At 27.8% G+C, this 23,156-nt stretch overlaps 6 protein-coding genes and 2 non-coding genes across 11 annotated transcripts; 3 read left to right on the forward strand and 5 right to left on the reverse strand.

The window, feature by feature from the left end:
* Positions 1-1,064: 1,064 nt before the first annotated feature.
* On the forward strand, positions 1,065-2,860 carry LOC129608830 (mannose-6-phosphate isomerase). Of its 2 annotated transcripts, XM_055520584.1 has the most exons (4): positions 1,124-1,194; positions 1,285-1,316; positions 1,411-2,060; positions 2,137-2,860. In XM_055520584.1, exons 3-4 carry the CDS (start codon positions 1,460-1,462, stop codon positions 2,730-2,732), a joined length of 1,197 nt encoding a protein of 398 aa, XP_055376559.1. In that variant the 5' UTR covers positions 1,124-1,194; positions 1,285-1,316; positions 1,411-1,459; the 3' UTR covers positions 2,733-2,860. The 2 variants fall into 2 exon arrangements, with proteins under 2 accessions (XP_055376551.1, XP_055376559.1); XM_055520576.1 differs by having other exon boundaries at positions 1,065-1,194; positions 1,285-2,060.
* On the reverse strand, positions 2,741-3,861 carry LOC129608843 (uncharacterized). Its single transcript, XM_055520597.1, has 2 exons — positions 3,747-3,861; positions 2,741-3,429 (listed from the first exon to the last, which is right to left on the reverse strand). The coding sequence occupies exons 1-2, from the start codon at positions 3,765-3,767 to the stop codon at positions 2,890-2,892; spliced, it is 561 nt and encodes a 186-aa protein (XP_055376572.1). The 5' UTR covers positions 3,768-3,861; the 3' UTR covers positions 2,741-2,889.
* A 243-nt stretch (positions 3,862-4,104) lies between these two features.
* Positions 4,105-7,151, reverse strand: LOC129610063 (TATA box-binding protein-associated factor RNA polymerase I subunit B). Of its 3 annotated transcripts, none has more exons than XM_055522401.1 (4): positions 6,993-7,151; positions 6,585-6,780; positions 6,417-6,516; positions 4,105-6,350 (listed from the first exon to the last, which is right to left on the reverse strand). In XM_055522401.1, exons 1-4 carry the CDS (start codon positions 7,024-7,026, stop codon positions 4,395-4,397), a joined length of 2,286 nt encoding a protein of 761 aa, XP_055378376.1. In that variant the 5' UTR covers positions 7,027-7,151; the 3' UTR covers positions 4,105-4,394. The 3 variants fall into 3 exon arrangements, with proteins under 3 accessions (XP_055378376.1, XP_055378369.1, XP_055378386.1); XM_055522394.1 differs by having other exon boundaries at positions 6,837-7,151; XM_055522411.1 differs by lacking the exon at positions 6,993-7,151 and adding an exon at positions 6,862-6,930 and having other exon boundaries at positions 4,106-6,350.
* Positions 7,152-8,888: 1,737 nt separating this feature from the next.
* LOC129612270 (juvenile hormone esterase-like) lies at positions 8,889-11,290 on the reverse strand. The gene is made up of 5 exons (XM_055525828.1): positions 10,946-11,290; positions 10,762-10,896; positions 10,482-10,702; positions 10,299-10,425; positions 8,889-10,245 (listed from the first exon to the last, which is right to left on the reverse strand). The coding sequence occupies exons 1-5, from the start codon at positions 11,000-11,002 to the stop codon at positions 9,088-9,090; spliced, it is 1,698 nt and encodes a 565-aa protein (XP_055381803.1). The 5' UTR covers positions 11,003-11,290; the 3' UTR covers positions 8,889-9,087.
* A 370-nt stretch (positions 11,291-11,660) lies between these two features.
* Positions 11,661-15,407, reverse strand: LOC129612249 (myb-binding protein 1A). The gene has a single exon (XM_055525794.1). It carries the CDS (start codon positions 15,101-15,103, stop codon positions 11,756-11,758), a length of 3,348 nt encoding a protein of 1,115 aa, XP_055381769.1. The 5' UTR covers positions 15,104-15,407; the 3' UTR covers positions 11,661-11,755.
* A 2,592-nt stretch (positions 15,408-17,999) lies between these two features.
* Positions 18,000-20,777, forward strand: LOC129612323 (AP-2 complex subunit mu). The gene is made up of 8 exons (XM_055525874.1): positions 18,000-18,199; positions 18,258-18,460; positions 18,512-18,674; positions 18,731-18,846; positions 18,921-19,080; positions 19,134-19,590; positions 19,649-19,787; positions 20,232-20,777. The coding sequence occupies exons 2-8, from the start codon at positions 18,284-18,286 to the stop codon at positions 20,337-20,339; spliced, it is 1,320 nt and encodes a 439-aa protein (XP_055381849.1). The 5' UTR covers positions 18,000-18,199; positions 18,258-18,283; the 3' UTR covers positions 20,340-20,777.
* Positions 20,778-21,942: 1,165 nt separating this feature from the next.
* Trnat-ugu (transfer RNA threonine (anticodon UGU)) lies at positions 21,943-22,014 on the forward strand. The gene has a single exon. It is a non-coding gene; the product is annotated as a tRNA-Thr (tRNA).
* Positions 22,015-22,158: 144 nt separating this feature from the next.
* Positions 22,159-22,230, reverse strand: Trnat-ugu (transfer RNA threonine (anticodon UGU)). Its single transcript has one exon. It is a non-coding gene; the product is annotated as a tRNA-Thr (tRNA).
* Positions 22,231-23,156: the final 926 nt, after the last annotated feature.

Below are 23,156 nucleotides of genomic sequence, written 5' to 3' on the forward strand. Positions count from 1 at the left end.
TGTTATAAGAAAGTTTTTAAAAACTTTATATGTATAACTTGCAAAAAACTTTAGAAAGAGAAACAATGACGTAATTTCCAAAAAGAATAAAATTCTCATTTAAAAAAAAATAAACGAAACGGAAGAGTTTAAAAGAACTTTTAAAAACTTTATAAAATACTTAATAAACATCAAATTCCAAAATATTTAATAAAGAAGAATATATATTTTTGACAGTTTAAAGTTTTTAAAATACTAAATTTTACTTTACAAAACCAGAACAAACTTTAACCATTGAGAAAATGAAAACCTCATCACTTTCCCTAATTTTTGTTCAGAAAGTATTATCCAAGACGCTTTGTATGCAAAAGCCTTATAAAGTTTTTAAAAACTTTCTTATACCAGACAGTCGTCGTATAAATATTGAGACTTACACTGACAAATTTAAGTCCATTAACGTGAACACAATAATTCATACAAAAGATTTGTTACCGCAACACATTTTTTTTTTGCTTTTTTTAGTAATTATCGCCGAAAAGTCAAGAAATACTTAAAAATCTGCAAACGTTTAAAGATATCTCCGAATTAACATTAGTTGATCTGCAAATTAAATGGATCAAACACGTTTCCACTCTTCCATACATTTTTATATTTCTTACATATTTTTTCACAAATTAAAACTTTAGAACCATTTTCGACTCATAATTTCAGAACCATTTTCGACTCATGTTTGCAGTTTAATGTCGTTTAATTTGCGAAAAGTTGATTAAAATGGTTTTCTTTGCAGATCTTTTCCATTATTTGTAGAAATATAAATAGATCACGTTCACTTAGGTAAGTAAATGGAAAGAAAGAAAGTCGCAATGCATAAAAAAATTAAGTACAACAAAAAAAAGTGTTGCCTTCCAAAGAAATTTTCAAAAGTTACCTGACTCATCATTTACATCATTATAGTCAAGTATAGCTTGAAAGTGAAAACACTCGATCAGGCTTAAACAAAAGAAAATTTTTGCATTTTCAAGTCTTTCAAAAACCCTACCTAAAAAGTGACACATTTGATTTCTGACATTTAATAAACCGCAAAGCAGCAATATAAAACTTTTTGTAGTTGTCAAAATATGATAATTTCTACCATTTCATTATCTATACATAATGTTACCGTATTAAACGTAGATATTTATTAATTGATAACGTAATGTTAACGTGATTGTGTAGGTAAGTCTAATAAATATAAACATGGACTTGTTCTATGATATATGTGTATGGTGCGATAACTGATAAGATAATATATTTTATTCATTTCAGCCTTCAATCCCTCCATATATGTTTAAAAGTAGGTAGGTACCTACCTACATACATGATAGTTTTTTAATTTATTTACAAAAAGTATTCTGCTTGCATTTCAAAATAAAAAATATTGCATTTACTTAGAAACGAATTACATACGTGGTGACATTCAGTTGCATTGTATTTTTGAAAAATGGAATTAATCGGAAGCGTAAAAACTTCAGAATGGGGTAAAATTGGAAATGATTCAGAAGTTTGCAGAATAGCTCAGCTGAATTATGAAAATTTTCAAGTCAACGCTTCTACTCCATACGCCGAATTCTGGATGGGAGATCATGAGAACGGACCTTCTTTGATTAAATCTTCAAAAGAAACACTGTCATCGTTTTTAGACAAGTCTTCGAAAAATCTAATAGGGGGGCATCAAAAATTGTCGTTTCTTTTGAAAATTCTAAGTGTTAGCAAAGCGCTTAGTATTCAAGTACATCCAAATAAAGAGGAAGCTAAGAGATTGCATGAAGAAAGACCAGATATTTATAAAGATCCAAATCATAAACCTGAACTGGCTATTGCTTTAACACCATTTATTGCTTTGTGTGGATTTAGACCGTATAATGAAATACAAGGGTTTCTTGATAAAATATTGCCTCTCAGCAATCTTATTGGAAATCAAAACGTCCAAAAACTAAACGAAGGTGAAAGTGGGTTAAAGGCTTGTTATACTCAATTAATGACAGCGTCCAGTGATAAAATTTCCGAGTGTATCGAGGCAATATCTAAAAATTATAATGAAAGTAAGTACAAGGTTTTAAATGTTTATAAAATTAATATGTATGTATTTAGTATGTCTCAAAACTTTTTTTGTTTTAGCTCTGGCTGAGTACAAACTTTATAAAATTTTTAATAAAATGAATCGGGAATTTCCAAAAGATGTTGGCATCCTGAGCTTGTTTTTTTTAAATGTTATTCGACTTAAACCTGGTGAATCAATTTTTTTGCCAGCCAACTTACCACACGCATACCTAGAAGGAGATTGCATTGAATGCATGTCTTGTTCAGACAATGTCATCCGTGCAGGTCTTACACCAAAATTCAAAGATGTTCCAACTCTCTTAGGAATGCTAAATTATAAAGGAGAACCTGCAGAGGAAAAACTTTTTAAACCAGATCAAAGAGATGAACACGTTCAAATATTTGCTCCGAAAATCGAAGACTTTGCAGTTGTTAAATTTCATTTTACATCAGATATCAAGGAATATAAATGGAAAAACATCGAATATGGATCAATTTTGCTAGTTTTAGAAGGTGAAAGAATTCTGAGGACAGAAACTTTAGGAGATATAAAATTATATCGTGGTTCGGTTATATTTATTCCTGGAAATTGTGGTAATTTTATTAATTTCGTAAAATCTGACAATTACCAAGGCAATTTCACTTCGTATTTGGCGTCTTACAATAATTTTTAAAATCGTGATTCTTTAAGTAGATTAAGCCATTCCGTCTTTTTACGCATTTATTTTTTATAATAGATCAATCAAAACATATTACAATATTTTGTTAAAAAAAATAAATTTTTTTGATTTTTAAAACGTTATATGCACATAAACATAAATGTAAAACTTCTTATGGTCTCGATGCCAACAAAATTGGAGTTACTTCAATTTCTGCTACCGTTTTTGCAATTGCTTTTTCTGTTTCGTTTTTAGCTCCTTCATTTAATATTGTTTGCACATTTCCTTTGCTTTTTTCTAATGTAGAAATATTATCACTTTTCTCTGAGGTAGACTTCAAAATAGTTTTAGCATATTCTTTTTCATCGGAAGAATGATTTTGACTTTTTTCATTTGCAGTATTTTCTGCTTTGAAATTTTCACTTTTACTTTTTATATCTTCGTCAAATGCTTGAGGATTTAATTTTACGGTTAAAATTGATAACTGTGTCTCAGGATTTTTTTGCGAGTTGTGTTCAACTTGTCTTTCACTTCTTAGTTTATTTATTCCCTGAAGTGAACCAGCCGAGTATGCTGTTTTTATAAGAGAGTTTTCAACATTAGATATTAGGTCAACTAAAGGGAACAAAGCTCCATCCAGATCACGCTTTTTAAGAAATGTTTTGCTTTCATTTAATGGGTTTGCAGCTGTGGATTGTATTACTAAAAATATCTAAAATTTGAGTGCAAAATATTATTTTTTAAATACATATGTATAAAACCAATTTATATGAAAATCAACAAGAAGGGATTTAATTTTAAAAAAATTTATATGTATCTACACGAAAATTAAGCAAAGATCCAGTTTTCAAATGTTAAGATCAAAACCACACAGAGTTAAGTTATTACATTTTATATTAAGAAATATAAGGTCTAATATACTTATATTATTTATTTTTGGATGTAGTTTCTCATTATAAAACAATAAAAGGCACTTAAACAACTATATTTTAATATGTAGTTTCACAAAATTCAATTTTTTGTACTCACGCTAAGAATCGCAAAATACATTTTGTTTGTTTTAGCAATTATTATATCTTCAGTTTAATTGTTCACTCATTAAAAGAAAGAAAAATTTCGCGATATATTTCCTTTACAAAAAAAGTATTAAATGAGAAAAATCTTGAAATATTACTACTTTTAAACGCTAAAGGTGTTAATTAGCAAAAAAATATTCTAATTGAAAAAAAATTTAGAAGGGAGAAAAAAATAACTGCGTCACAGAAAAGCTACAATTTGTTTAATTTTTATTAATATTTTCAAAATTTTCTGAGACTTTTTTGTGTCATAAATTTTTCTTCATAACTTTATTTTGTTTTCAAAAATTAATTCAATTAACAGAAAATTTTTTCAAACCAATCATTGCTCTTAATTAAACATGTAAATAATGTATTTGATTAATAGAATCGTACACCTCTGGTTTTAACTGATATTTTCAATATGTATCAAAAATTTCAAATAAGAGTTTAACTACTAATATTACATTATAAAAGCATATATGTAAGTACGTTCAAAGTATACAGTAGAAAAATAATTTAATCTTATATTATATCCCATATTTCATATTACAAAAAGGAATTTCTAGTAAAACAAATTAAACAAAAGTTCTGCACTATTCTGAAAACTACTTAGGTTTTTTCACCAAAATTTTCCGAAGTAATCAGAGTAATGAGATCCTTGGAGCTTTTCTTCGGGATTTTTAAATAAAATAATGTTTTTAATTCTATCTGGATCATCTAATTTGTAGAAATAATAGTTTTCTATCACTAATAATTCGTGGTATAACGATTCCAAATCTGCTTCCAAGTATGATGCAAATGTTTCTAGCAACCATAAAAAATTTCGTGGCATGTGTGTTTTAATATTTTTGAAATCATCCTCTTTAATATCTAACTTTCCATGTAAAATCCAGTATCTCATATCAGAAATTGAAAATTGCAAATATTTATTCAGATTATTTTCTTCGTCATCATTATCTGAAGGTGCACTATTGTCACTAACATCAGATAAAATACTATTTTCTGAAGATACAACACTTCTGTTTAACAAATGATAATATTTAAATGTACGCGGTTCAAATTTTCGATTTTTGTCATTAGATATTGTTTTATTTTTTGTCCCCTTTTGTTTAGAATTTTGTTTGGTTGACATTTTATTTTTAATAGGTCTTAAAAAGTCAGTATCAAATATTTTAACGTAATCTTGATTTACTATAGTTTCATTTTGATTTTTTTCAGTTCCTGATTTATTTTTTATATTTCTTAATGAAATTGAGCTATCCTTCGGTAAATTAGACTTATAACTAAAAGTTTGTACAAAATAAATTTTCTCATTACCTTTTTCTTTAACTATTTTCATTTTTATATTTTCCTGTTTTAAAGTTTGTTTTAGTTTTTTCGGATTAAAAAAGGGCTCAATTTGCGTTAAAGAATGTTGATATTTTAAAAATTCCGGAATTAATATGTCCTCTGGCGGATCATATAAAATTTGTTCAAAATAATCAATTTGAGGAGTAAATGTAATAATTTTAATAGATGAGTGTGGTTGGACACGTCTAGCATCTTTCAAAAACGTGTTAAAAATTTTATTCATATTGAAAACATTTGCTCGATTCAAATTAATCTCTTCTCCGTCACACTCTAAATACTCTTCAACCATTTTATTCAAATTCGCATCCAGATTTTTGAAATCTTTATTACTTTCAAAATAACACAAATTATACCTAGATAATATTAGTTTTCTTATCTCAATATATTTCATCCATTCTTTCCAAACAAAGACTCGTTCTCCTTTATTTGCTTCTTTGAGAATATTATTGACATTTTGAGCTGAATCTGATATTTTTTCTTCTTTCACGTCGTCTAAACCAAATAAAAGTTTCATAACGAAAATTATATAAGCTAAAGCTCGTCCTTCATAAAATGGTGTAGTATCATGTATATATTCCATTTTCGGGGGGAAATATGTGATTAAACGACTAACATATGATACTATTTCATTTGGTAACACAAAATCTTTACAAAATCGCGTAACTAAACTGATGATATCTGGAGTATTTAATTTTGTAATAGATAAGAAATTGCATATTACAGCTGATTGTTTTCGTATTGACATACTAGATTGGTCAAAATTTTTAGGGAAATCATAACGTGATAACTGTATTTCACATGACTTTCTTATGTTTTCAGGAAAAAAATGTGCAAATTTTCTGCTGGAAAGATTTCCTTCTTTCATAAATCGAACTAAATCAAACAATTGAATGATATTATTACTTAAATTAAGAGCTATATACAAAAGACTAAAAGTTGTTCTTCGATTAAATAATTCGTCTCTTCTTTGCTCGTAATATACAGTGCTTTTTTTTATTGGAATGCATTTGCAATCCATTAATTTTTGAAAATCATCCTCATGTTTTTTCAAATGCTCTTTATGAACACTTTTTTTAATTAATTTTCGAGCAGAATCCTTCAGATTTAATTTTATTCCGCGTGAAACTGTTGAGGTAATGGAAGTTTGACTGCTACTCAATAAGGTAACAAGAGAAGTCTCTGCCTCAGAAATACTTTTTTCATATTCAGACTTCGCATAGTTCCTCTAAAAAAACAACCAACTTTGTAAAATAATAAACTGTGTTTTTCTTTCTAGAAAGGATAATCTTACTTTTTGTCTTTTCCAAGTTATTGAGCTATCGATTGAAGAAGCATCATATTTTCTCTTTTTTCGCTTTGGCATATTATGATTGTAAAGAATTTTTGCATCTCTGATAATTTTAAAAAAGTTATATTTTATCCAAATTGTGTCTATATATGTAGGTATGTATGAACTTACTTCGCCTTAAAGGAAGCGCTAAGTTTTGGCAAAGAAGGCACTTTTGTTTTAAAAAAGGCTACTTCATTTTTTCTTAAAAATTCAGCCCATAATTGAAATGTCTTTAGTTTTAATTCGTCTTTGGCTCCTATTACATTTAGCTCCCCGACCAAACCAACTAAAATGTAATTCAGCAACTCCCAACTTGTTAGTTCATCTGAAATTTAAATTTAAAATTTTTCGTTGTTTTTCATAATAACATCTTTATCTGACTTTCCAATCTTTCTCTAGATTTAACCTTTTTTCTATTTGAATGTGGAGTAAAATTGATATATTCATCGTCAATAGCAACTTCATGCACATTTTCTGCTTGTGTACCACATTCCAAACAAAAAAAAAAGCCATCATTATTAATGAATTCCTCTTTACCACATACGTTGCAAGGCTTTTGAGTTTCATCCATTTCTGATTAGTGAGTATATCTTCCTAAGTTCAAACACAATTTTTGTTATTCGAAACTCGCCACAAAATTGTTATCTGCTCCTTTTGTTTAGATACATTTCAATTTTGGTTAAACTAAGTGTCATTATTTCAACCAGTTCAACAGAAATTATTTAAAAAACGAAAGATAGCTGCAGGGATGTCGTTTGCACTCAGAACATGTACTCCGTTTCTCTACTACTCGCTAAAAAGCTTCGAGTTCTAAACTATGGATGCAAAAAGTTCCATTTAATAATCGGCCTTATTCTTCTAGACGCGTCACATTTGTGGCTGTAAAATTTTTTGGTCACGTTTCTTTTTTTTTGGTATTCTGCTAGACGCGAAATATAACGTGACAGAAAAAGCGAGACTCGAATTTTTTTGATGTTAAATGGTTAGAAAATTCTTTTTAAAAACTGGTAGGAAAAAAAAGTATAAATAAAAATAGTAAATTAGAGAAAGAAAGATGTTATTGAACTTTTTTTGGTTTTTGGTAAAATCAAAGTGATGAAGAAAATTAAGAAAATTAATTTTTCATCAACTCGATTGAAATTGCTTTCAATTGATTGCTTTTGCACTGGAATTAATAAAATTACTCAACATTGCTAGTAAAATATCGAATTACACTTATCCCTTTTCCATTTTCTTCCAATTTTTTTTTGCAGCTTTATTTCTGTCGACAAGAAAGAAACGCGGCTAAAAAGAATTTAACCTCATGCAAAAATGTGTTTTACGTGTCAATAATCAAAAGTTTCTTATGTATGTATCAATTTTTCTATGTTACTTCAGAGTTTCTAAACTCTGGTTTGAGAAAAACCTTAACTGAGGTTTTTATATTTCTAATTATTTTACAATAACCATTTTTTTCAAATTAAGCCTATAGGCAAAATATGAACGTGTTATTTCGAACCATATATATTTCTAAATAATCAAAAAAGAAATATTAGTTGCAGGTAATATATATATATGTTTGTAGTGTGTGCTTTTTAAATAGACGTATGATGTGTTAAATATAGGTAGATCATCTTTAAATAATAAATTACAAATAAACACACAATGAATTTAGTATTAGAATTTAAATATCAACTGACTCGACGATTTTAGCTCAAACGGTTGATATGCATCTCATTCTTCTTTTCAACGAAGTTTGTCGGCAAAGGGAGTAAAATCTACCAAAATTAAGTTTGCCAGCAAAGAGAGGTAGACGTCCTCCTATTAAGACGTCCTAAAATTAAGATTTTATGTCAACATTATCTTTTTGAATATGCAGAAGGAAAAACGAGCGAAAGACAAAAGCTACCTTTCTGACCTGAAAAAATAACATAATAATAAACAAGAGTATTATTCATTTTTTTCCAATAATTATATTGAATTTTTTTTCTATATAAAAATTAAATGCACAACGTCAACATTTTTGACAGACCCCGTACAGAGTATACTTGACGTTAAAATTTTGCATTTCGGTAGACAACTTATGACAGATATTGACGCAAAAGTCGTGTAAACACAATATTTGAAAAACGTTTAATTTCTCCTTGCAAACGACCACAAATTTAGTTTATTGTCAAGACAAATAAAACATATGCCATCAATGGACGCAAGAGTCTTTACCTTTTATGTAAACTCATCTACATATTATGTACATTTTTTTACATTTATGAGAAAAAGATGACGACATCATTTTCCCCTCATTTTTCTCAGAAAGTGTTATGCCATGCCACACGGGGTGTACTTTGCATAATAAAACTTATAGTTTTTCTAAGTGCATACCTGTTATAATTTTAAAAAACTTCCATGTACCTATCAGACCGATCAAATTTGTTTTAAACATTTCAAAAATAAAAAATAAATCCAGAATTTGTGTTTCTATTTGCTTGATGCCTTAAAAATACACAAAAATTTGCAACACATACATAACACATAATCATACATAAATAAATGCTTGTTTTAAAAAGTTACAGGTTGTAAAAACAGGCGCAACTCCAGGTTACAAAATTTTGCACATTATAAAATTATGTAAATAAATTTATTATTATTACTATATTTATAATTTAGGTCGAAGAAAGTCTTTATTCCAAGTTTGATATATATCTCTCCAGAATTGTATTCTTTCTTTATCAGGGTCCTGTTTCATTTGTATTTCATTATCGATATTTAAATAATCCAAAGTAAACTTTTCGTTGTTTTTTATATTTTTAACAGGTTTCCATTTGAATTTTAAGGAGTCATCTTCATTTGGAGTCGGATTACTATATTTTGCAAAATTTGTCCAAAGCTTACATATAACTTTTACAATTTTTTTGTCATTTGCTCCTGGATTGAGAGTATCCTCAAGATTTGCCATTTGGAAAAGATAAAATAAATCATCACCATGACAAGCACCTTTTAATTTTTCTAGCTGAAACCACTTCTTAAACATATTTAATCCCCCAACATATGAAAATTTATAGAAGAACAATGGTGACTTACAGTTATACCGTGAATGAATTTCAGCTACAGCTTGGAGTCCTATTGTGAAATGATAATCCGTTAGCAAATCTTTCAATGACTCCAATGATTTTGAATCAATTTTCTGATTGTTGAAATAAAATTTTCTCATTTCTGTGGCTAAAGTCAAGCAATTTGGATCATTTGGTTCTAAATTAACACTTCTAGGAATTAAACTAGCCAAATCAGAATCAATCGTATCCAATTTTTTTATAGCATTAGCTAACATTGTAATACCTTCTGCCGACGTATAGCCCATCATTACTGGTTTATCAATACTATCGTTTCTTTTTAATAAATCAATTGGCCTTTTCGTAATGATAGCTTCACTAGAAGGAATTTCTACAACTGGTTTAAAAGGCATAGGTAAACCACGTCTGCGTTCATCTGGAGTAAGTACTCCTAGTAAATGTTTATAAATGTCGACAGGTTGTTTTGTTTTTATTAAAAACTCTACCAGCTTATCATCCGGCCCTTTAAATCCCATAAGTTCAGCTAATCTTTTCGCCTTGTATTCAGGATTATTCTGAATAACCCATTCGTTTATTGCGCTTCCACTTTGAACTATAGCTTTATCAAAGTATTTTTTTGATATTTCTGAGAGCAGATGTAAATGAATTGCTGCTGCTCCTGCACTTTGTCCAAAGAGAGTAACATTATTTGGATCACCATTAAACTGTTCAATATTTGCTTTAACCCATTTCAAAGCCATTACCTACAAGGAGCATGTTGAAAAAAATAAATATTGATATTAAATAGAAAACTTACTTGATCTTTTAAACCAGCATTTCCCAAAATTCCAGATTTTGGATAACACAAAAAACCAAACATTCCAAGTCTGTAATTCAATGTTACAACTACAACACCTTCATCCATTAAAAATCGAGGATAAAAACTATATTTGGAAAATTTTATATTAAAAAAAATCATAATTTGTATTTTAAAAATTACAAGTCACTGTTGCCACTACCCATAAGAAAAGCCCCTCCATGAATCCAAACCATAACTGGAAGCGGCGTTTCTGATTTTAATTTCGGAGTGTAGACATTCAAAAACAAACAATCTTCCGAACCAACTAAATCACTTGTAAAAGGGTCCTTATGAAATGAAACATCTCTTTCATGCGTGCAATCCAAAACATCTTTGTCAAATTTTAGAAGTGGTTGTGGTGCCTTTAATTTTATTATTGAAGCTAATAACTTTAAACAAATAAAAAAATAGATGAGATTACCTTAAATCGCAAATCACCGATTGGCGATTTAGCATATGGAATCCCCTTAAAACAATAAAATGAATGTCCATTTTGTAATTGTTTTTTTTCACCTATTACACTTCCTTGCTTAACATCTATTTGAATTGTATTACTCTGAAAATACCGGCTGGTCAAAGTTCACTAGGTCAGTTACAAAACTTACCATTTTCCTACATTGCATGTAGCATATAAGAGAACTATTTCTTAAGAATCTACTCATAACTAGCTATAAAACATACAAAGTTTAAAAATTTTTTATCATAATAATCATAATATTTATAAGTAAAAAAATTAATTATTATCAAATAATTCACGACAAAGCTTTATAAAATAATAAAATTATGTATGTATTACAAATGTATGTACGTATGTACATATTTTTAATTTTTGACACAATATACTAGCATAGAAGGAAAGCTGTCAGATATAAGTATCAAATCTTTTTACATAGCAAAATATTTTTTTTGATGTATTCTGAAACGTAGTACGTATCTTTTTTGCGATATCTTGCGCTTTCTTGACATAGCCAATTTCAGGTATAAATGATTTGTTTATATTATTATTATTACATTATAATATAAATATAAAAGGATTTATTGCTAGTTGAATACGCTTAATTGCAACACGCATAAACAGAAACTGATTAATGCGAATAGCAAAATTCCAAAAGTATTTCTACAATTTCTTACAAACTTAAGAAACAACTTTTGTGGGTTAAGCAACTACATTTGAATTTCAATTCCTTTCTTTATCTACATACAAATATATGTATCCAGGTACATACATATGTACATGATTTCAACACTAATGGATTCCAAAAATTTTCAAATATGTACATAAACATACATATGTATATTAAAAAAAAAGAACTAGTTTTTAAAAGTTTTATTTTGTAGGTACTTTCATTATTACATAGAAAATCCTAAAAATAACTTTAGAATTACAAAAAACCTTATTTTTTATATTTGAATATCTAAACTTTTGCCTTTTTAATTTTTGTTACATCTTGTTGCTTTTCCAATCCTTTTCGCTTATTATTTGGAACATTCAACTCCAAATCGCTTTTATTTGTTAAGGGTTTTAAGTTGTAATTTGAACAAAATTTCATGTAATTATGAGAAGACTCTAAATTAATTGTTTTCCTAAGAGTTTGTACATTTTCACACAAATTATTTATGTTGAATCCAATTTCTGAATGGTTTTTTTCGTGGCAGTTAGTGATAATCAAAATACAATTTATTAATTTATTAAATTCTTTTGAAGACAAGTTTTTATCAAGGAAATATTCCAAATAAGCTTCAAATTTTGTTTCAATTTTCTTAAAATATTTATCTTTTGATTCATTATTTACCTTCCATATTTTATTATTTTTATACAATAATTCTAAAAAATCTAAAATTTGAATTCTTTTGTACGACTTCACCACGGGATCTAATGATATATCAATTAAGGTAATTGCCAGTTTACATACACGAAACCAATTTCCTTGAAATAAATACTTAAGAAAATCAGTATTAAGTTTGGCATTTTTTGATTTTAAAAAGTCTTCTACACAACTTTGCAGTTCCGATATAACTTTTTTATCAAAATTTTCTTCTTTCAGTATCTTGTTTAGATTTATAACAAACAATACACATTTACAGTGAATAGCGGATTGCTCTTTTTCAACAGCTTTAAATTTTGTATGCAATATTTTAGTAAAGTAATTAAAAAGATTGTCTACTTCTTCAACCGTAGAAAATTGCTTTAAACTCGTGATTTTATGTAAAATATTTTGAACCTTTTGATAAAAGGGTGCAAATTCCGCATTTGTATAGTGCTTAAAAGTATTCAACAAAGAAATTATAATTTCTAGTACAATCAACAAAGCTGGTTTGTTTTGAATATACATGTCTATCAAATCTAGAACGCGAATGCGAAAGTGCATTAATGCTGTAGATTCTGTGCGATAATCTTTAGAACGTCGGCTTTTTATGTTATTTTTTTTCATTTTGAATACTTCAGTTAGTATTTCGTCCAGCTTAGCACCTTCTGTTTCACTCATTTCATCTAAATCAATTGAATCAGCGTCATTGTCTAAATTGTTTTTAATTAATGCTTGGGATATTGCGCTTTTAAGTTTTTCTGCTTCTGTTGGTTCTTCGGAAAAATTTTCTTCGAAATTACTGTTTTCACTATCGCTACTATCCTCACTGCTATTAGCAGCATTTTCGTTATCACTATTTTCACTTGATGTGCCATCGTAAGGATTGTTTTCTTTTTCAATCGCTGAAGAATCATCATCGTCTTGGTTTGCTAGCGAATTTAGCTCGTTTTTCATAATGAGCATTTCAAGAATTTGATTCATAGACGAAAGGGTTATAGATTCACACAAATGAGGAAACACAATTCTTATAATATTGCGTAAAGAGTTTGAGTTTTGCGATAAGAGATGCAGAATTAGGTCTACAACTACTTCAATCCAGTCGGGTTCTTCATAATTTGACAAGTTTTCTTCTATTTTTTGCTTTTTCTGTGTTTTTTCCTTTGATTTCTTTAAACATATTTTTAAATCAACTATTGCCGTTTCTGCCATTTCCGATTCTTTAAAAAGCTGTAATCCCATATGCATTAACAAAATATTAAACACATAATCTAATTTACCATCTCTTTTCGTTGATTTAGATGATTTTAATTTTTGAATTTCCCCAAACATTTCGTTCCAAATATTTATTAGGTTTTCTTTAACGTTAAATCTGAAAAACTTGTCATAATTTTTTTTATTTAAAACTTCATTGCAAGTTTGAACCAAATAGTACAATAATTTGTTTTCATTCTCAAGAGATGAAAATTTATTTTGTAAACTGCAGAAAAAAATTTTTTTCATTTGGTCAGCTAATTGTTTACTTATTATGTCGTTATTTTTTGAACTTTCTATTATATTTTGTGTATCGTCCGCATGGAAAAATCCCAAAACCATAATTGACCTCATTTCTTGTTGTCTCCATTTGTAAGAAGATTGCATAACTTTATGGTTTAATAAATACTGCATCATATTGCCTGCATGAATTCTTTCCACATTGGACCAGTTACCGCTTTTATCAATTTCATCGTTTAAATATTTGTTTAAGAAAACTTGTTTATATATATTATATAAATCAATGAAAGAACTTTCATCACATTTCGAAATAATTTGGTGAATTATTCTTTGACTAGTGAATTTTTCTACGTTCAACATGCCTGGATACAAAATTATTTTTTTAATTATATTCAATTTCTCCATGTTAGTCGTTTCGCTTTTACTACAATAAGTGGATAATGCATCAGCAAAATTATTGTAAATTTGTTGAACTTTCTCCTCCTTTTTTGATTTAAGTCCATTCAAGAATAATTCAAGAAATTTGCCTGATAACATATAGGATAATTCGTTAGTTGATTTTCCAAAAATAATGGTGGCAATTTTCAAAATACAACTTTCGATGCTTTTTGTTGAGTTGTTCAAATGTGACTCAATAGATTGTTGCCACAGAAGCTTTAGAAAGTTACAATTGGCTAAAAAATTACAAACAACATCAAGTATAGGCAGCATTTCGCAATTTTGTATTCTATTATTTAAGAGACTGCTGGTTATGTCATCAAAGTTATTTTGGGTTGCTAATTTTTCAATAGCCGTCCTCAGTTCAGAAACAATATCTAAATTGGGATATTGTTTAACAATTTCAATCATTAAAAACATAAGACCAATGTTAAATTTTTCACATTGGTCAATTTCTTTTTTTATCGTAGGATAACCATATTTAATAAATTGCTCTTCCGATAAAACTTTGACTAACTCTACACAAAATATGTACGCTAGAGCTTCATGATAAGATTTACATTTAGAAAAACTAAACAACGCCATCGTTAGATCGCGTATATTGTCGCCACTTAGTATAACATGTTTTTTAGATCTTAATAAAGCGCCGCAAATTAATATCATTCCCGTAACAGCGTCGCTATCTTCTTTACTTGCTATTGCCGGTTTTGAACATAATTCAGTTTTTGCGATTTTCAAAATCTGATCATAGCTAAGGCACTCATCTGAAGAAAAATTCAAAAATCCAACCAGACAAGTAAAAAATATTGATCGACTTTCTGTCGTAGATGAACCACATCCCCTTATCAATCTCTTTAAAGTATACCAGTATTCGTTTGCATCCCTTTCCTGATTAAACAGGTGTCTTAACATTGTTACCGCTCCATCAGTGCGCTCTTCTTCATTCAGATTTGTAATCCTTTTCAAATTTTTGAAGACATTGTTACTAATTTTAAAACTGTCAATACCCTTTTCGAAATTATTCATTTAAAACTACAAATTTCAATCAAAAATCAAAAACAATTTTTCAAAGGTTAGAAGTTTTAATAATATTGCCCAACTGTCAATAGTATTAATTCAGAAAACAGAACACGTTTTGTTTTTCATTCACGCTTATGGAGTGTTTACATAGGCAACTTATTGGCAAGAAAGTGTGAATAATATTAATTGTCGTTAAGTTCTTCAAAGTTTCAAATTACAGGCTACAGTGACGGCTTTTTTTAAAATAATTATTTTTGACCATCTTTGAATTTCTTTATTTTTGCAATAGTAAAATTAAAAATTGTTTGAATTTTCCTTACTAAATTAAACTGACAATATTTCGATATATTGTAGCTGATAGAATTAGGAGTGTTTGCAACAAAGTATATCTACTAATAAGTAGTTCGACTCGATAGTTTTCGTTTGCATTTTGCTTCCAAATTCTTAAAACATTCCATTTTTATTTAGAAATAGATTCCGTTAGTTTTCGTTGATAAGAGTTGTGTAGGCAAGAAAGAAACAAAGTATTGTAAACAAACGAGTGTATCAAAAACATTGAACTGAAATAAAATAAAATTAAGTTGGTATAAATTTTGTTTTTTCTATTTTAGTAATAACAAAATTTATTTTTCATTTTATTAAAGTTAGTTAAAAAATTCGAATGTATGAAAGCAAAAGGTATGAGTTTGAATATGCATGTACCTGGTACAGTAGATAAACAGTAACTGGTAGTGACATAGAAATAAAGTAATTTATAAAGGAAAAAAAGGTGTATGCATACTAATTAATACTTTATGAAATATAATTATTACCGATTCATAGGAAATATGTTTTAAATTTATTAAGATTGAAATAAAAATAAAAAATTTAAAGATAATTTATTGTATAATTGAAAAATATTGATGAGTGATTGCATAAGTGTGATGTAAACGGAGAACCGAACTACTTCTTTATGGATATACTTCGCTTTAAATTGGATATGGATTCATTGGTTCGTCGGCGACGAGCTGATGTATTTTGTACGAAAATTTGAATTTTTGACATCCTCTTTATTTTTAGAACAAAAACAAATATTCGATGTCGTTGAATTTTCATTTATGATGTTGTAATTGGAAATTTGACAAGCGGAACATAGTGGAACTGAACACATTTGGTTGTCAAGCTGCTTTTGAATTTATAAAAATTCAAAAACAAAGATGAACTTTTAATATTAATAAGGGAATGTGTTTAAATTAAATAAACACATTAATGAGTTTTTAAAATGTATGTTTGCAAATTAATAAAAATATGTTGTTGAAACGGCTTTTATGGTCTGTGTAACGAATAATTGTTTTTAAATTTTTTTTTTCACTTAATTGATTTTACAAAAGTAGTAAAGTTAGAATTGGGAGTAACAAAACCATAAGCCATATTCAATGTTCTCCAATATATACTTTGCTTATTTTAAACAGGTTTTTGAATGTCAGTCGGTCATATTGAGCGTTGTTCCACTGACATCAGCTAATTACGAGGGTAATAATTTTACGTCAAACTTTTGTTTATTATAGGTCATTGTACATGTCATTAGTTTGTCTATTTGGTGTGCGATTTGGTGCAGTGTGATAAATAGTGTGAAAAAAGTTTATACGTTTATCTCGTTATCATGATTTGTCTCGATTTAAAACAAATTTCACATTTATTAGTCCTTTTTCTTTAAAATTGAAAGAAATTTTAATCTTACTCTCTTACTAAAAAATAAGAGTAAGAAAAACTGGAAAATAATAGATTGATTTTTCAGCAGATACTTGAGTTTTCACAAAATTGATATTTTTATAAAGTTCATATTATGTTTTTCACAAAATTCTAAATTTTGTTTTGGCAAAAAAAATTCAATGTTTGAGAACTTTTACCAAAAGAAAACTTTTATATGGTTTTCTCAGAACTTGTAGATGGTTGAAATCTCAGAAATGTTTCCGAGCAAATATTTTCATTCCCACAAAAAAGTCAGTAGATTGTATTCTGAGCGTCGGTGATATGTCAGTATTAGACGTTTCAAAATTTTTTAAATTAAAAAATAAGGATAGGATAATTATAAAAAATTAGAATAGTTTTTGTTGTGAAAGCAAATATTTCTAACATTTACAAGCTTTTCGATACTTACAAGTTCGTAAGAATTTAACTTTAGATCAATAAACTTCAGAAATTTTCTACATATTTGAAAAAATTTTCGGTTTAGCAGAATCATACGCATCATTTTTCAAACCATTTCCTATACAAGTTATTGTTGCACATTATTTCAGACGTTAACCTATCACCTTTCACCAAAAAATTTTAATTCAAAAATTGCGAAATCGTCAACACAACAATTTGCGGTGTGAACTACCTTAAAATTTAGTTCACATAAAAATTCGTTGAACAGTCACGTTGCAAAAATTTGTTCATTATTATTTTGATAATTAGAAGTGATAACTAATAAAATTTTTGTTTGTAAAATTAAACTAAAAGATTGTTTTTTTTATAAAAATAAAATGAAGCAATTTTTTCTGATAAAATAATAATTTAAAAGAAATGAAGGTAAAGGACAGAACACAAGTGGACGCCACAGAACTTTAATTTACATATTCTGAATAAAATAACATTCGTAGCGGATTTAGAATTGAAAACGTATTTCTGCATAAACTTTTTAAGGGTAGAATTAAGGTACGACATAATAAATACAATAGTGTGTAAACATAGACTATTAATCATTTTTCAAATTAGTCAAATCGATTTAACTGCGCGTCTTTTTAAATTTTGCTACTTTTTTTGATTTATAAATATAAATCAAAAAGTCAATTATTTTTCATGTTTCTACGTCATTTCTTCCCCAATCGATTTATTTTTGATATTTCATATCAACCCTACTTTCCCATCGAATATAGAATATACCTTATTTCAATTGAATAATTTCCACCCAATTTTTATAAGAAATTTTTGCAAAAATTAGAAAAAATTTCTTCCATATTTAGATTAATCTAAATATGCAGGAAGTTATCTTTGGGAGTGGATTAATATTATTTAAATAATTTTCAACTTTATATACTTATTTAATAAATTCTATGTATTTCTATTGATTAATCATCAGTAAGTATATTTCAAATAAGCAATTTCGGAGGAGCTAATTTTGAATAAATGTTTGAAGGTTAAAAATCAAAATATATTGTAAAAATGATTGGAGGACTATTTGTATACAATCATAAAGGCGAGGTTCTGATCTCCAGAGTGTACAGAGACGATATAGGTCGAAATGCTGTTGATGCGTTTCGGGTAAATGTTATTCATGCAAGGCAGCAAGTTCGCTCTCCAGTAACGAATATTGCTCGCACTAGTTTTTTTCATATAAAGGTAAGGTTAATATCTTAGAAGAAAAAGACTTACAAAGTACTTTTATTACAGAGGGCGAATATTTGGTTAGCTGCAGTAACAAAACAAAATGTCAATGCTGCAATGGTTTTTGAGTTTCTACTTAAAATAATTGACGTAATGCAATCATATTTTGGCAAAATATCTGAAGAAAACATCAAAAATAATTTCGTACTAATATACGAATTACTCGATGGTAAGCTGCAGGAAAATTATTTTTGAACTGATTTTTTTGAATGCATTTGTTTTTAGAAATCCTGGATTTCGGATATCCTCAAAACACTGATACTGGTGTACTGAAAACATTTATTACTCAACAAGGTATAAAATCAGCCACCAGGGAGGAGCAAATGCAAATAACTTCTCAGGTTAATTAATTCTTATTTTTTAATTACGAATAAAAAGGTTACGTATGTGTGCTTCCTTGCAAATAAAATTTTAGGTTACAGGACAAATTGGTTGGCGGAGAGAAGGTATAAAATATCGTCGAAATGAATTATTTCTTGATGTTTTAGAATATGTAAACCTATTAATGAGTCCTCAGGGACAAGTACTCTCAGCACATGTGGCCGGAAAAATTGTAATGAAGTCATATTTGTCAGGTAAGAAATGATTAAAGTATGAATATTTTGTTATGTTACGTTGCATAATTTAGGTATGCCTGAATGTAAATTTGGAATTAATGATAAAATTGTAATGGAATCTAAGGGAAGGGGACTTTCTGGTGGGGCCGCAGAAGCAGATACTACATCCAGGTCAGGAAAACCAGTAGTCGTTATTGACGATTGTCAATTTCATCAATGCGTTAAGTTATCAAAATTCGAAACAGAACATTCTATTAGCTTTATCCCACCTGATGGGGAATTCGAATTGATGAGATATCGTACAACAAAAGACATTTCCTTACCATTCCGCGTAATACCTCTAGTACGTGAAGTTGGACGTACAAAAATGGAAGTAAAATGTGTTCTTAAATCCAACTTTAAACCATCCTTATTAGGTCAAAAAATTGAAGTTAAAATACCAACTCCTTTGAATACTTCTGGGGTTCAGCTTATATGTCTAAAGGGAAAAGCTAAATATAAAGCATCTGAAAATGCAATAGTCTGGAAGTAAGCAAAATAAATGATTGAATATCCGATGTAATATTTCTGAAATAAATAATTTTAGAATAAAGAGGATGGCTGGTATGAAGGAAACACAACTTTCTGCGGAAATCGAATTACTTGAAACTGACACAAAAAAGAAATGGACGAGACCACCAATTTCAATGAATTTCGAAGTACCATTTGCTCCCTCAGGATTTAAGGTAAAAGCTATAATAAAAGGAAGCAAAATTTAAGAGTTTTGAAACTGACTTTTTTGAAATCTCATTATTTAATCTTACTAACATATATAAAAAAATGTGTATGTTATTAAACACTACGTGCTCACTCTTGATACATACTTATCACAGCATAATTATCATTTTTCTACAAAAAAAAAACAATAATAAATTTTAGCATTATCAGTTATTTTTGTGAAATAAAATAATTTTTTATTTTCCTTTGAGAACAGAACGATTGTGCTTTCATAATATGTAATTGTTTTTTCGTTAAATTGATTTGCTTTTAATATATTAATTTAAATTAAAGTATTTTTGTGACTATTGTTCAAGATAAAGAAAATTATTTTAAAAACGAACTCAGTCGATTCAAAACACTTTTTATAATTTATTCAAAGTTTTTAAAACTAATTCATTTTTTAATTTAAGGTACGATATTTGAAAGTCTTTGAACCAAAGCTCAATTATTCTGATCATGACGTTATTAAATGGGTGCGCTATATTGGACGTAGCGGTTTATATGAGACACGATGCTAGAACAATATTATATGTGCAAGTGTGTGCATTATAAAACTTGGAATTTTTTCTTCAAAAAAATTTTCATACAAATAAGCGGAACAATAATTCTTTTTTTGTTTTTAATAATTATGATGGAGTGCTTACACTTGTATGTTGGCACAAAAAATTTGAATATTATGTTGTTTCAGTTTTTTTTCTAAAATTTAGCATTGTTAAAAAATCTTAAAAAAAAATCCTTTACAAAAACAGCCTTTTATGTAAATTATAATGCTCTACTATTTGAATAAAATACGTCTTGGCGTATAAAATTAGCCCAATATTCAATTTTTAATTGAATTATAAATAGTTAAACATAATTATATAAAGTATTGAACTTTTAAAGTTAATTGTAAAAATTAATTCATGAAACTCTAATTTGATTATCTAACTTAAAATTGATGTTATAAAATAATATACTTGTATCTATTCCATTATTTTAAAGTTTATCAAGATCATATAATATATAATATAAATGAAATTTGTATAAACATTCTCTAGAATCTCAAAGAGAAAATATAAAATATATTAAAAAAGTAAATGTTAAAATAAATAAAAATTATTCATGAACTATTCGTTAAATAAAAAGAATATGTATCTATAAAATACTATTCACAAAATAATCAATAAATATGTAAGATTAAAAATATAATAGATTTAGTGTTCTACAATTTGAAACTCATATTATAAAATGCAAACAATAAATTTAATGCAATGACATCTGTATTACCTAGTAATAATTTTTTGCAAATATATGTATGAATATTCAAATGCATATGTAGTTGGATGTTTATTACATTAGCTCTGCATTATTTTAAATAAATTTAAAGTTAAAAAAAATGGTACAGGGAGATTTAGCATGATTATGTAGAACAATGAAAAACTGAATCATAGAAATCATTTTATTATGTTATTATGTACATTAATCATGAACAAGTTTAGCAATTCATTTATACTTTTTTGGAGCTATTAAAAACTCCTTAGCAAAGCGTTTCAATAAAAGCAGAAAGAAGATTAATAAAATTGTATAATTTTAATTTAAATAATTCCATTAAAATTTTCTGATGAATTTTAAATGTAAAGATATGATGAAATTATTTTGGCATTTATATGTCTGAGCATAATACACTTGTAAAACATGATTGAAGCATTAATTTCTCTTTGCCGCTATGCTTCATGACCAAATTGAAATAACATATTTCACATTGAGGATTAAAACAAGTAAATGACGAAATCTAAAACAGAAATTAATGTATTAATGACAAATTTAAGGGGACAACGATTCAATAGGTTAATGATTAGAAAATAGTAGGTCATATGAATGCTGAAATTAATTCTTGTGTCTCGAAAACAAAAAATCGGTCAACGGGTTATATATTCACAGATCAAAGCTATTTTAAGTATAGATTGCATTTTCTAAGTTTCTATAGGTAAGTAAAGTGGGGTGCCTTCCTTCGTCATATTAAATCGAACCTCATTTTATGAGGTTCAAATTTTTTGAGGACATTGGAAATATTGTATTTTGCAAATTTAATGAATTAGATAGTCGGCGAATATAATTGGACTTTGGCAAAAATTGAGTGTAGCCTCTTTAGCTCAGTGGTAGAGCACAGGTCTTGTAAACCTGGGGTCGTGAGTTCAATCCTCACAGGAGGCAAAACGAATTAATTTTTTTAGTAAAAAAAAAAACTAATAAAAATTTTATATTTTTAATAAATTTTATTTGCTAATGACATAATGAAGTTACTACACATTAAAGTAAAAAGATTAACTAAAAATTACGAAAAAAAAAATGTAATTTTGCCTCCTGTGAGGATTGAACTCACGACCCCAGGTTTACAAGACCTGTGCTCTACCACTGAGCTAAAGAGGCTTCCACCAACCCCTTTCTAATTTTCTCTTATCTATTTGATACACAAAATTAAAATGAAAGTCTTCACATTTTAAAAACTTTAATCGCCATTAATTGCAAAATAAACCAAAATATATTATATTATGTAAGTATGTACATACAAATCGTGTCTAACATGTAAATGTGCATTTGCATTTCATAAATATAATTTTTTGATTTCTATGTCTAGCAGTGTTCCCTCTCAGTAAAATCAAAATGTACCCGGTCTGGTAAAATAGAATTAATATACTAAGTCGTCTTATATTGTACAAATTAACTCAAAGTTAATATTAATTTGCTTTCAAAATAGTGTAAGTTTTGGTATTTATAGTTAATTCTTTGAGAAATCACATATAACTGCATTTTAATTGTAAAAGTTAAGGTCAGAAAATATACGTTCTGCACACGCTACGAAGATGAAGACGATTCGTCATGAAAACGAACAAATTTTGAAAAATATGTGCAGCCAATACATTCTCTATTACACCTAACTTACGTTAATATGTTTCTGGTATGTTCTTGTCTAAAAGTTCTAGATTTGAATACAAGAAGGGTGGCGCAAACTTAATACAGTATTTCTCTATCTATTAATATTTATTTTCTTCTAAAAAATTTGGAAATTCGATAAAGATAAAGCAATTTTGTGGTATTTGATACAGTTTTGTAATATTTATTTAATGTTTGAGAAAAAAAAATGTATTCATAATTCAACAAAATTTTCAAATATAGCCAATTGTTGCATTTTAGCAGATTTAAGTACGCTGTTGTTTGGACACCGTTTTCTTCAAGGCAAAAAATTTTTAATACGTGTTTTATATGCTGTTGTAGACAAAGTTTGACAAAATGTCGAAAAATATGTTATAAAGACTTATGTAAATCATAATATATAGTTCTTTCACATACGTACA

The sequence above is a fragment of the Condylostylus longicornis genome, unplaced genomic scaffold (assembly GCF_029603195.1).
Source record: "Condylostylus longicornis isolate FDR11 unplaced genomic scaffold, ASM2960319v2 ptg000004l, whole genome shotgun sequence".
In the NCBI taxonomy this organism is placed as follows: domain Eukaryota; kingdom Metazoa; phylum Arthropoda; class Insecta; order Diptera; family Dolichopodidae; genus Condylostylus; species Condylostylus longicornis.

Bases quoted from the DNA above. Each gene is read 5' to 3' on its own strand.
- LOC129612249 (XM_055525794.1), bottom strand. From the start codon at position 15,103: ATGAATAATTTCGAAAAGGGTATTGACAGTTTTAAAATTAGTAACAAT.
- LOC129612270 (XM_055525828.1), bottom strand. From the start codon at position 11,002: ATGAGTAGATTCTTAAGAAATAGTTCTCTTATATGCTACATGCAATGT. The intron at 10,426-10,481 runs GTAATTTTTAAA...TTCCAAATATAG, and splicing joins GGTAGTGGCAACAGTGACTT to TTTTTATCCTCGATTTTTAA. The intron at 10,246-10,298 runs GTAAGTTTTCTA...TGCTCCTTGTAG, and splicing joins ATGCTGGTTTAAAAGATCAA to GTAATGGCTTTGAAATGGGT.
- LOC129610063 (XM_055522394.1), bottom strand. From the start codon at position 7,026: ATGGATGAAACTCAAAAGCCTTGCAACGTATGTGGTAAAGAGGAATTC. The intron at 6,781-6,836 runs GTCAGATAAAGA...TTTAAATTTCAG, and splicing joins ATCTAGAGAAAGATTGGAAA to ATGAACTAACAAGTTGGGAG. The intron at 6,351-6,416 runs GTAAGATTATCC...TTGTTTTTTTAG, and splicing joins TAACTTGGAAAAGACAAAAA to AGGAACTATGCGAAGTCTGA.
- LOC129608830 (XM_055520576.1), top strand. From the start codon at position 1,460: ATGGAATTAATCGGAAGCGTAAAAACTTCAGAATGGGGTAAAATTGGA. The intron at 2,061-2,136 runs GTAAGTACAAGG...TTTTTGTTTTAG, and splicing joins ATCTAAAAATTATAATGAAA to CTCTGGCTGAGTACAAACTT.
- LOC129608843 (XM_055520597.1), bottom strand. From the start codon at position 3,767: ATGTATTTTGCGATTCTTAGC. The intron at 3,430-3,746 runs GTGAGTACAAAA...CTCAAATTTTAG, and splicing joins TGTATTTTGCGATTCTTAGC to ATATTTTTAGTAATACAATC.
- LOC129612323 (XM_055525874.1), top strand. From the start codon at position 18,284: ATGATTGGAGGACTATTTGTATACAATCATAAAGGCGAGGTTCTGATC. The intron at 18,675-18,730 runs GTAAGCTGCAGG...ATTTGTTTTTAG, and splicing joins AATATACGAATTACTCGATG to AAATCCTGGATTTCGGATAT. The intron at 18,847-18,920 runs GTTAATTAATTC...ATAAAATTTTAG, and splicing joins AAATGCAAATAACTTCTCAG to GTTACAGGACAAATTGGTTG.